Source organism: Oryx dammah, unplaced genomic scaffold, assembly GCF_014754425.2.
Source record: "Oryx dammah isolate SB20612 unplaced genomic scaffold, SCBI_Odam_1.1 HiC_scaffold_2, whole genome shotgun sequence".
Lineage (NCBI taxonomy): Eukaryota > Metazoa > Chordata > Mammalia > Artiodactyla > Bovidae > Oryx > Oryx dammah.
This window is the reverse complement of record NW_024070186.1, coordinates 145,935,146-145,947,424: the sequence shown is the minus strand read 5'-3', so window position 1 is coordinate 145,947,424 and position 12,279 is coordinate 145,935,146. Positions and strand designations below refer to the sequence as shown.

The following is a 12,279-nucleotide window of genomic DNA, read 5'->3' as shown; positions in this document are numbered from 1 at the left end:
AAATCTAATTTTTTAAAATATTTGTTTGTAAGAGATGGTTTATCAAATTTTGGAAAATGAGGACAAATGAGAATTCATGTTCCACTGCTGACAGGAGTACAAACATACCACCATTTTGAGAAAAACTTTTTAGTAATATCCAGCAAAGTTGAAAGGGTAGAATCCCATGAAATCACAACCAGAGCATCTCACACACATTCTTACAGATACTCATTCAATGATGTTCACAAAGTTTTAAAAATGATAAATGGCAGTGAAAATAAAATCGAGCTACAGATATCAACATAGGTCTCATAGATGTAAATCAAAAAAGGCAAGCTACAAAAGGATAGACACAGTATATCACCATCTTTACCCAAAAGTTTACACATTTATAAATTAATGCCCTAACGTGTTTATGGTTATAAAAGTTCATAAAAATATAAAATATGCATAGAATAAGAAACCTCAAATTCAGGGCAGTCATTTAAAATGGGATCTACAACAGGTAAACTTAACATATAAAGTTTTATCTCTTATGGTGTATGCAGGTGTTGGTTGTACTTTATGTCTTTGTATATCTAAAATATTTCATACAAAATTTACAAATTAGCTTTTGTTTTTACTACCTTGCAGTACTAAATGGAACATGTCTTATTGATAAATCAACCCTATATTATGGGCACATGAATACTCACGTTGATCAATTGTAACTATCTCATTCATCTGTTGTTCTTGGCTTGCCAATACATCTGAAGAACACACATAAAATTTTTTTGTTTTCATTTAAACCACAAATGCAAACTCCAATTCAGTAAAATTCAATTAAAAAAAAAAAAAAACCACCACCACCCTCCATGATTAAAACAAAAACCAAGCAAACAAAAAAGCAAAACATCAAATAATTGAAACTTATTGGCCTAAGAACCTAAAAAATACTTCACAGTCATTTTACAGGGAATAGATATTTTTAAGAGATGCAACAGAAGGAAAGCTCCAATTCAATGTTCGGAAAAGTTGTTCAGAGAATCAGGGTTTGAAAATGTCTATTATAAAGCTATTTATTTGGGCTTTATGTAAAACAGGAAATATTCAAGATCAGATCACCAGAGTGAAATTATTTAGATACATTTTCTTCATTAAAAAAGGCTCTTTCAAGATGACTGGAGAGATCACTGTAATTTGGTGTATGCATGATCAAATGCCCATTAAAAAAAAAAAAAACTGCTTTAACTTTAGAATACTTCTTCTAAAGATAGCTAGCTAAATTTTCAGTGGAATTACAGCTGTTCTCTGTGTCACTCATGAACTAAGTAATTTAACATGTCTACAAATACAGGTCTCAAATGAGGTATAGTGAAGGGAACTCCCCTGTGGTCATCCAGTGGTTAGGACTTCGCTCTCGCACTGCCAAGGGCCCAGGTTCAGTCTGGATGGGGAACTAAGATTCCACAAGCTGCGCAGTACAGCCAAAAAACCCCAAAACCAAACAAAAACCCCCACGAGTTACAGTGTAAAAGGACCTAATATAACCGTTTGGAGAACCATTCATTACTCATCCCTTGCTATTTCCTACTGAAATGTTATTCTTCACCTCTCAGATAAGAGTTACACTTGCCAGTCTATATCCCTTCAGCCTTTTTAGTGCCCATCACAGACTTGGATGCTTCTCTCTCCAACTGAAGATGTACCCACCAGCAGTCATCTGTGTACCGAGCTGAGTCCTGGGGCCTGGGATCCTAACACAGTTCTACTGAGAATGCCACACCAGGCTCCAACGCCAGGCACAGAGCTGAAGAGGACCGGCAAACTAAAGAGAGATTCGACTCCTACTTGTCAGATGGGAGCTTTCTTTGGGGGTCCCGAGTTTGGGAATGTAAACAATTATGTGAGACTAGCCTCAGATCTGGGTTCTAGTCTTAGCACTAACTTATTGGCTGTATGGCAATGGTAAATTATTCAACTAATATTTCTTCATAATGCAATGAGATACCCCCACCTACCACTTCATGAGGCTGTGTGAAGATTAAAGGAAAATATTTTTAAGAAGCACAATGCCTGAAATATAGTTAACTTTCAGTAAGTTGAAGACACTATTCTTTTATCCAGATTCATAGTTCTGAGTATTCTCCTCAAGGACAACTGTCCTGAAGAAAAATTCATGCTTTGTATTTGTGGTATATTCCCCCCAAATTTTATAAAAGTACCTTGAAAGGGCAAAGTGTTATTGAAATGAAACTGTTCAACTCCTGACTGTGACTGAACACAGCACCCTAGCTTAAAAAGAGACAAAGAAGAGTCACCACTACATGGCACAGGCATTATTACCAACCTGTTAAGATCAGCCACTCAGCCCTGATTTTTGGACTGTAGTTTGGTGTGTTTCCTGGGAACTCTCAAGATATTAACAGAAGGCAGAATACAGAAACAGAAGGGCTTTTGAAAGGCTGGTCCAAGACCACACAGACACTCTAAATATCAAATTCCTTCTCCAGCCCTCAAACCCTGGTCCTGCATAAAGGAAGCAGAGCCCTAAGGGGAAAAGCTCTAGGGTGTATGGAGCAATTTTATGCAAACTCTGAAGGTATAAGGCAATTCTTTGTCCCAAAGAAAACTCTCAGCAAACTGAGTTTTGTGCCTCTGGCCACAGAAGACATATTCACACCAAGAAGGACACCATACAGAGCTGGGACTCCTGGAACATTTCCTAACGATCCTCTCCATGTATGGTAGGACTTGGATCAAGTTTCACTAGAAGGGAAACTGCAGGAGGCTGGTGGCCTGGTGGGAAAACTAACACAAATACTTAAAGAAGGAGGTCTGTCTGTTCAGTACTGCTTCTTCTTGATAAATCACTCAGGAACAGATAGTAAATGCTAGGTTACTAAGGACATGCTATAGACTTCACTCTACAAGGAGGTCCGGAGAGCTAGACTATGTCCCAAGGAGCCTGTTCTGAGAAGCTAGGCTTCTGAATTACAGAAAGTCGACCAGACATAGCCTTACACATCACCCTACCCATTCCCAGATTCTGAGAATTAGATTTCCAAACCCAGTGTAATTTCCTTGCCAGGCAGAGCAAAGAATCATGGCCAGATAAGCAAGGAATTCCTTAAGATATTCATGTAGGCCATGGAGCTGTTACTTTTGTAAATAAAACAATTCCAAAGCAGAGCTCTTCTGTAGAAGACCCATTCTACTGCAGGAAGATGGAAAGATATATAAGATTTCTCACAGCCCCCTGTGCTGGGAAAAGCCTGAGTGAGCTTTAACATTTGAGAAGCCCTAGGAGAGCCAGAGAGAAACAACAAAGTGCCATCTGGGATAGACAGCAAAAATCATGAACTTGAGAAAAATCAAACTGCAGTCTAAACACTGTCCTTGTTCTATTCTTGAGAGTTCCTACAAGAAAATGTTTCTGTAAACATGACTCATATGTTAAAAACCTAAAATATTTCAGAATTTACCTTACTCATCTTAAAAGCTCTATGGAGAAGAAAACCTGTGACACCAAGGATGAACTTTCAACTAGAACATTCAAAGTGTTTATCTAATAGCAACTGAAACTAGAAATAAACCTTGTAAATGAAATGAATCTACTAAATCTTTTCAATACTTTTCCTCCTAATATTTAATAGAACCAATACAAGAGAAGATAGTGCCAATAAAACAATGAAGGAAAGCCTCTCCACTGAGCTTATTTCTTATTCAACAGCAGATGAAATCCTAAGCATTAAATGACTGAAAAATCCCTCCACCAGAACTGTTCCCTAATTGCATACACAGTAGGATGAAATGCTACCATTTATATTTTCATCCACAGTAATTATAAAAACAAAGTCAGCATGTCCTAGTCACTCATTCTGAAAAATATGTTCTTTGGTCAGCGTTTCTGATTTATGTAACAATGTCAGGGAATGGGTTACTACTAATATTTTAACAGTCACTGAAATATAACATGGATTAAAATTCAAACAAAATAATTTACATGTATTTGAGCTCTTTTGGTTGGACAGCTTTAATCATCAAAATAATAATGTCTGTTGAGCAACATGGAAACACTGTAACCAGTGGCTTCCAATTCAAGATGGTGGGTTGCATACTTAACTCTGCTTCCCCTTTCTCCCTTAAAATCCCATTCGACTAAAAGAAATTTTAAAAGATTTAATCCCCATAATGAAGAGGATGAGAGAGAAGCCATCTGTGAACAAATAATCGTAAATTTCTAAAAGATGAGCATCAATGAAAGAACTGACTGATGAACCAGAAGTCAACAACTAGAATATATGAACAGAGCTAATTGCAAGGCACAGAATCTTACTTGGATAGAAGAGAACTTGGGAGTCTAGTGTTAGTCTGCCTGGGTTTGGATCCTGGTTCTGCCACACCCTAGTTCTATAACCTTGTGGGGGCTCTCTAAGCCTCAGATTCCTATCTGAAGAAATAAGGAAAGTAATGATCTCTGGCTTTAGTATAAGATTAAATGAGATTATACATACATATTAGCACATCACAGCCTTACACAATAAATGTTAATTATTACTGCTGCTAGCAATGAACAATTAAGATGAAAACAAAGTTATAAAGAAATACAATTAAACAAGTTATAACGCAAATAAGATAATGGTTTCAATTTTATACATTTTCGAAGAAGTTCCAGATGACTCCAGAGAATTTCTCCCCGAGGAACTCGCTGAAAAAAATCTTCTTGGCTGAGACTACAGAGTTCTCTTCCAGAAATATTCAGTGTAGTGAGGTCTATATCAGTCATGCTGAATTCCTTCATTACCCAAACCACCCAATGCAGGACTTGGTCTGTGGACCACTGTATGGGATCTAAAGACAAAAACATTACCATTAGCCTCGTTGCATCTTAGATATTACAATTTACAGTTAACTTGTCAACACACACACAAAAACACAGATAAAATCCAGACAGGTTCCCCCCCCGCCCCCGCCGCAAGTAAGTGAGCTTATTAATGAAATAAAAAGATGCTTACACTCCATTTTCTTCTTAGCTCCTTTTCAACTCCTTAATCTAAAATTTGATGGGTTCACATGTTTCTACATCAGTTAGTTTGGAATTTTATTAAGAAAAAACAAAATGCACAACTGCTCTCCATGGAGCCAAATGGAAGAATAAAATACATGATTACCCTGTAGGAAATGCCCCCTCACCAAGTTAATATTCAGTTTTTTCCATTTCTGCAATGTTTATTTCTTGTAATTCAGTTTTGTATCTCCAACAGCTATTTTGTATTGAAATCCACCAATGAGCCCCTGATGACCAAATTTAGTAATACTACTCAGCCAGCATTCTTTGACTTTCTCAGCAGCATTGAGACTTATGACCATCTAAAACTCCTCCTCAATTTCAATGGCACTATATATATACAATTCTTATTTTTCTTCTATCTGGTAAGCTATTTCACGTCTCCTCAACGTCCTGTTCCTCAACCCTGAATGTTGACAAGGTTTAGCACTGTGTTACCATTCATTTTCTCTCTCTCCACCAGAGATTACACCTACTTTTTTATGACTTTAATACAAACTCAATGTGACTTCACCCCAGATAACAAACATCTTTATCTCCAGTCCAAATCTTGTGCCCCTGAAACTACTTTCTGGTGACCCTCAACTGAATATGTACTCTTGAAAATCAAGCACTATCAACACTTTCTCTTGAAAAATCTTTCCAATACCAGACTTGCCTACCTTCCCCACAAAGGTTTAGAAGGCATGGACTGTCTTTCTTATGCACCACTGAAAGCCCAGCATTTACCATGGTGCCTAGCTCAGGAAATATGAAGATGTAACCAATTCTTATCAATATTATTATAGCCTAGTCACCCGAGCTTGAGAAGTTAGATAAATATTCAACTCTCCCCTCTCTAGCCTCATGCAATCCATCAACCAGCTGATCAGTCCTATCACTATTTTGATTCATCTCCTTCTCTCTGCTCCCACAGCAATCACCTGGTCTAGGCTAACCTAAATGTTATTACCTAGACACAGGGAAACTACCCACTCCAACTTACATCACAACCCACTGCCACATTCATTTTCAATTATCAGCTGCATCAATCAAAATCAGTTCTATAATGGTACAGAATAATTCCTCACCCACTGTATCTTCTTACTACTCAGCACGCTCCCACCTCTCAGCTTTACATAAACACTTCCTGTCTCAAATGTCCAGAAGTTTCCTTGTCTACAATACACTCTTTCCCAATTTTCCCCCAGATCACTATGATCCCTTTGAGATTCTAGTAATATGTTTCTTTTATACCAATTATTGACAATTTAAAACATGTCACTTTTATGGAAACTACTTCTTTTCATTTATTGTTTCTCTCTCTAAATTATGAATGCCCTAAGGGCAAGATTTTTTTTAAAAATGTGTATCATTGTATTCCCAGCACCATCATGTATTAACAGCCCCAAAAAAAAGATACACAGATAATCTATTTATTTCCTAAAAGTTCTATATTTAAACTTATTCACCATAGTGTCTTCTATGTCAAGCCTAAATATTATTCTACCTAACATAATTATTACGTATTTTATTACCATAGGGTATCCCAAGACGCTCTTGCTCTTTCCTATAACCTTCCAGCGCAGCCGCCCATCTGGTCACTTGTTCTGACGTTTCATCTGAAATGGTCGTAATGTGTTTTGTGCCATCAAGAGTTATCACTTGAGCTTCCTCAACAAGATGTGCTTCTGCTTCCGCATGGTGAGCATCTGGATCAATAACTACTTCAACCGTTTCCGCAGGTTTAACAATTTCCAGGATATTTAGCTTTGGTTCAATTCCTTAACAATGATTAAAAAAAAAAGTATATCTAAGTGAAAACACGAAAGTAACAGAGCAAAATTCAGTTTAGTTTATATGTTCTCAAATAGTAGAGCAAAACTCCAAGTTAAATATTTTTAGCATTATGTCTAGAGACCTTGAACAGATTTCTATTAAATAACAAAAACAACAATTGAACAGAACTTTGGTAGATCACAGGACAGTTTTGTATCAGTATTAATTTCCTGATTTTGATAACTGTGGTCATGTAAAAGAATTCTTTGTTTTGGAAAACACACACACTAATGTATTTAGAGACAGAAAAAAAATCATGTTTACATCTTATTCTTAACTAGGTCAAAAAAATAATGTGGGGATGAGGAAGAGACAGAATAAAACAATGTAATAATAAAAGTTAACATTTGGGGAATCTGGGAATTCTTTTATTACACTTGCAATTTTTCTGTAAATCTAAAATAATTTAAGAACACCACCACCATGCATACAAACACACACACCTTACTTACAAACAGAGAAAAAGAACCAACATGTAACAGGAAACTAAAACTACACTAGGGAGAGTATAAATGAGTAGCTACTCATCTTTGCAAGTTTAAAGTCTTTCTAAGCTAATAAAAAATTATTTACTGACTCCTTGTCTTTTTAGAAGACAAAGTACATGTTTTAAAACTAGCCCTTTATGAAATAATCATAGTTACTTATGGTAAAATGACAGTTCTAAGAAACTATCATACAACTTAATGGCTACTGTTTGCTCACTGATTTAGTTATAAACTACATCAAAATTTAATCAAAGTGTACTTGAAAGAAAAAATAAAACTCAATTTCATTATTGTGAAGTTCAATCTCAAAAGCTGTATTACAGAAAAATATACTGCTTTCATTTCATTAGGTGGTGTAAACAGAAGTTGCTTTTTTCAAATGTTCATGAGAAAAAAAAACTGCAATTTTTGAAAAAAAATTTTCCTAAAAATTATTCGTTAATCCCCCATCAAATTTCATCAAGTCAACTCTTCTTAACACACTTGCACTGAGAGGTCACTAAGCTTTTAAAGATAAAAATCAAAGACTGATTTTTCTTTCCTGTTTCCAACAATAGGAAAATTCTGCGGAAATTAAGGATCATAAGTAGGTAATTACCACTTTCATAATGTGGAAAAAAACTGATTTGTGAAACAAAATTGTAAGCAATATAATGTGTTCTACCTGATTCACTGGAAAAGACTGTGGTGCTGGGAAAGATAGAAGGCAAAAAGAGAAGGTAGGAGCAGAGGATAAGATGGTTACACAGCATCACTAACTCAATGGATATGAATTTGAGCAAACTCCAATTTGAGACAGTGGAGGACAGAGGAGCCTGGCATGCTGCAGTCCACGGGGTTGCAAAGAGTCAAACATGACTAAGCAACTGAACAACAACAAATAACATGTTCAGAGATTAAAATCAGTCTAAAACTCTAGTTAGAAATTCCAATAAGCCCATTTAAAAAACTAAAATTCAATCTACCAAAAATGGTTTCCTAATTTTCTAACTTGTGTATTTGCAAAGATCAGTAAAATACTATGTGGATATGGCTGACTGGGTCACCCCACAGCCTTTGCAAATTCCTCTCTGTGTGCTAAATTGCAGAGACTAGATTTCCGTGCAGGAATACAGATGTGACTTAGGTTCCAGAATTACTGGCATGAGCGTTCTACTTGGAAATGAGTTAAGAGGGGACAAGCAATCCATCCGTTGGCTAATGTGGATCACTGAAAAGGGAGCATAGTTCCAAGTCAGCAGCTATAGTGATGGCTTTCAGATCTGGAATTTTCCAGATCCCAGCAGAGCAGCAGCTTCCTTGGCAGTCTAGTTTTGCAGTGTGGCTGAGGCATTTTTAGAAAGTCAACTAGGACATGTTCTTCCAGCACTCCCTGGGATTCTGTTATTTACTATCCTATAATATATCCTTTCCTGATTAAAGTAGGCAGAATGTGTTATACAATTTGCTTCATCCTGACAGATACAACAATGAAAAGCATGAATATTTAACTATAACATCACATTAACAGACAATCATCTAAAACTTATAAAACTGAGTTCCCGTATTAGAAAAACATGAGTTAAATTTTTAAATGACAACACTAAAATTAACTTACCTTGGTAAGAAATTACCTGTACACTAAGCTGTACAGTTCCATCTGTCTTTACTCCTTGGTCAAATAAACTTCGTTCTGGATCCAGCTAAACATGGGTAAAAGGATTAAGATTATTTTAGCTCAGTCATCTGGTTTAATATAAATGGATGTGCCAAATAAGACCTAATTACTAAGGTATACTGATTAAATTACATTTAATTATTCAAGTTGTCATATCATTTAATTCTTTGCCAAAACTGAAAAGCATTTCACCACTGTGGTAGCAATTAGGGACAACACAAACAGGACTTGTTTTAAATAGTGGTTTTCTCTAGCTCTGGAGTCTAATTTAGAATTTTAAATAATGCCAAAAGGCAACTATTATTTCTGCAAAAGTATTTCTGGCAGAAGGTAATGCAGTTATCTGCCATGAATAAGCAAGGGTTTTTTATTAGTGGGGACAATTTATACAAATTTATTTATCTACTTCTTGCCAGATCTCTTCATAACCAAGGATACACATTTAAGATCAGGGTTAATTTAATTTCTGATCATGAAGTTAACAAAGTTAAAGGACTTACAATCATACTATCTGATCTAGCTATGAATATCTTTAGTCATAGTTCTTTACCTTTCAGTATCAGTGCTTTTGAATGTATTTCACACAAACGGCAAAAAAAATTTCTGACTTCTGGATATTTTATCAAGTTTAAAAACATGTTTCTGTTAAATTATTTTGAATAAGGTATATTTCTGTGTATATATACAGCTGGAGATACAAAGTCCTCCCACTCTTATTCCTAGAATTCAGCCAATATGGGAATCATGGTACAAACGTATTTTCTAAAATGAAAAACGTCATACACATAAAGCCTAAAATCTTAAGTGACTGCATTTAACTTAAATAGAGACAAGGCAAACTGTGTAACCCTGCAGGCAGACAGGTCAAACGTGGCAGCTTCACTTCTTAATACAACCGTCTCTGTATGACATTTTGCTAAAAATTCTCCTGAGATTTCTCCCCTCTCTAGTAGACACTGGTAATGGTATTATCGACTAGAAGCTAAAGTCTGTGTAGCTCTGAAACAGGATTCTCAGGTACTGAGCACACTAGCTAGTTCAGTAAGAGCTGGCATAAGGACAAAACTCAAGCATGGTATTTGATCTTGGGTCATATTCCTTAGAGAAGCGCAACTCAATTGTTGTTCATCAGCTTTAAAGTCAGCACTTATCTGAAAATATATTTGTATATTTATTGTAAAATATATTGTATTTGTATTACACAAGTGGCAAGCATGCTGACTCCAACTATATTTGCTTTAAATGATATGGAGAACAGAATATGCTATCCTCATATTCTTTTTGAAGAGAGGAAGGGAGACAGGAAGAAATGAAAAATGCCGTAGATGCAAAGCTAGTTCTGAATTCTACAATACTATAAATTATGCATATTCCCATTTATTCAACCAATATTCATTTATTTATTTATTGGTGGTAAGGAAAGTTTGCTTTATTTGGGAGGCTGGGAATTGGTGGGGAGCAGACTCCTATCCAAAGGCTGACTCCCCTGCACTGACAATCAGTGGGCAAGAGCTTTTATAGATGGAAGGAGAGGGCTACATGCAAAAAAATAGTACAGTCAGCTCTGATAGTCATCTTGAAATTGGACATTGGTGGTGTGACCAGTATCATCTTGGTTGTTTTAAGTACAGTTAATCTTGGTTCCAGGGTCAGTCTGTTCCCATTTTCTTAAGGCCAATTCTTGGAATTGTGGCAGCTTACGGTGTGGCTACAGTTTGGTCATCATGTAGTTAAACTTCTTCCACCTGGTGGGGGTTTTAGTATCTATAAGACAGCTCATAGGATATGATAGCCCCTTGAGAAAGAACTAAAGGTCCTTGACTTTGCTTAGTGACTAAATTATTTTTGTTTTGTCATGACTGTTTTCCTTTGTTTCTTCATTTTCTCCTTCTCTGATTAAACTTATTCTTTGGCTAAAGTTTTTTCCACGGACAAAAAGGCAGGCTGAGGAGATGGGAGGCAAGGCCCGGTGCATTGTTATTCAGGCGCTCAGCCCTTTGCCACTCTTTGTTACCCCGTGGACTGCAGCACGCCAGGCCTCCCGGTCCTTCACTATCTCCCAGACTTTGCTCAAACTCATGTCCATTGAGTTGATGATGCCATCCAACCATCATCCTCTGTTGCCCTCTTCTCCTCCTGCCTTCAATCTTTCCCAGCATCAAGGTTATTTCCAATGAATCAGCTCTTTGCATCAGGTGGCTAAAGTATTAGAGTTTTAGCTTCAGCATCAGTCCTTCCAATGAATATTCAGGGTCAGTTTCCTTTAGGATTGATTGGTTTGATTTCCTTGCTGTCCAAGGGATTCTCAAGAATCTTCTCCAGCACAATTCCCTGGGGGCCTAGTGGTTAGGATTTAGCTCTATCACTGCTATGGCCCAGGTTTGATCCCTTCAACCAATATTTATTGAGATCCTATGATAGGTTGGCTACTTTGCAGGTTGAAACTTTCATTTTATATAGGTCAGGTATTATAAGAGCAGCAACAAATGTCAGAGCTAAAAGACAAATTCCCCTTAATTTTACACATAAGAAAAAACAAGATAAGTCCAGTGACACTGAATTATGCAAGGAAAACTTTCCTAAAAAGTCAGCCTCAAACAAGTGAAGAGAGTTCTATAGTTACAACAGGCCTCGGTTCAAATTCCAATGCATCCCACTACACCGGGCAAATTATTTAATTTAAATCTCAGATGCTACATCTGCAGATTATGATTAAGAATAAGCCAACTTCAAAGACTGCTGTGAAGAATGAGATAATTTAGAAATGTCTTACAACCATGTAACTCTAGTTCACCTATTTATCTTTTGGCTGCACCTCACAGCATGCAGAACTTCCCCGACAAGGGGAAGTCCCCTGTAGTGGAGGTGTGGAGTCTTAACCACTGGACCACCAGGGAAGCCCTGGTTCAGTTATTTTTAATGGCTGCCTTGAATTCTAATCAACAGAATTTATCTCATTCCCTATTTTTGGATCATTTGAGATGTTTTTACTTTCTGCACAGCTATTACGCCTTTGCTCACTGAGGGGAGCACTTAAGAAAATTCCCTTGAGGAAAGCTGCTAACTATTTCACATTCAACATTAAGATACTAAATACTAAGTTACCGTTCAAAAAGATTATGTTACTTCACCCCTATGAATTATGTTAATTCACAGCTGAGAGAAGAAAAACCTTAAATCACAATATTATTAGACCCACATATATTCTCTTTAGAAGAGCAACTTCCCACCTCTCCTCCCCTAATATTTATTAGCTTGCTGGGGAAAAAAAGTATGGTTAGATG

The 12,279-nt window shown here is 36.6% G+C and overlaps 1 protein-coding gene across 2 annotated transcripts in view; it reads right to left on the bottom strand.

Moving 5' to 3' along the window:
- The window catches only part of GABPA (GA binding protein transcription factor subunit alpha), a 40,462-nt gene that overhangs the window by 15,098 nt on the left and 13,085 nt on the right, over positions 1-12,279 (bottom strand). For both annotated transcript variants that reach the window (XM_040227587.1, XM_040227580.1), the window contains exons 4-7: positions 8,936-9,020; positions 6,550-6,795; positions 4,621-4,815; positions 678-731 (exon numbers count right to left, since the gene is read on the bottom strand). In XM_040227587.1, the coding sequence (XP_040083521.1) occupies positions 678-731; positions 4,621-4,815; positions 6,550-6,795; positions 8,936-9,020 (580 nt within the window). The remainder of the gene's footprint in view (positions 1-677; positions 732-4,620; positions 4,816-6,549; positions 6,796-8,935; positions 9,021-12,279) is intronic.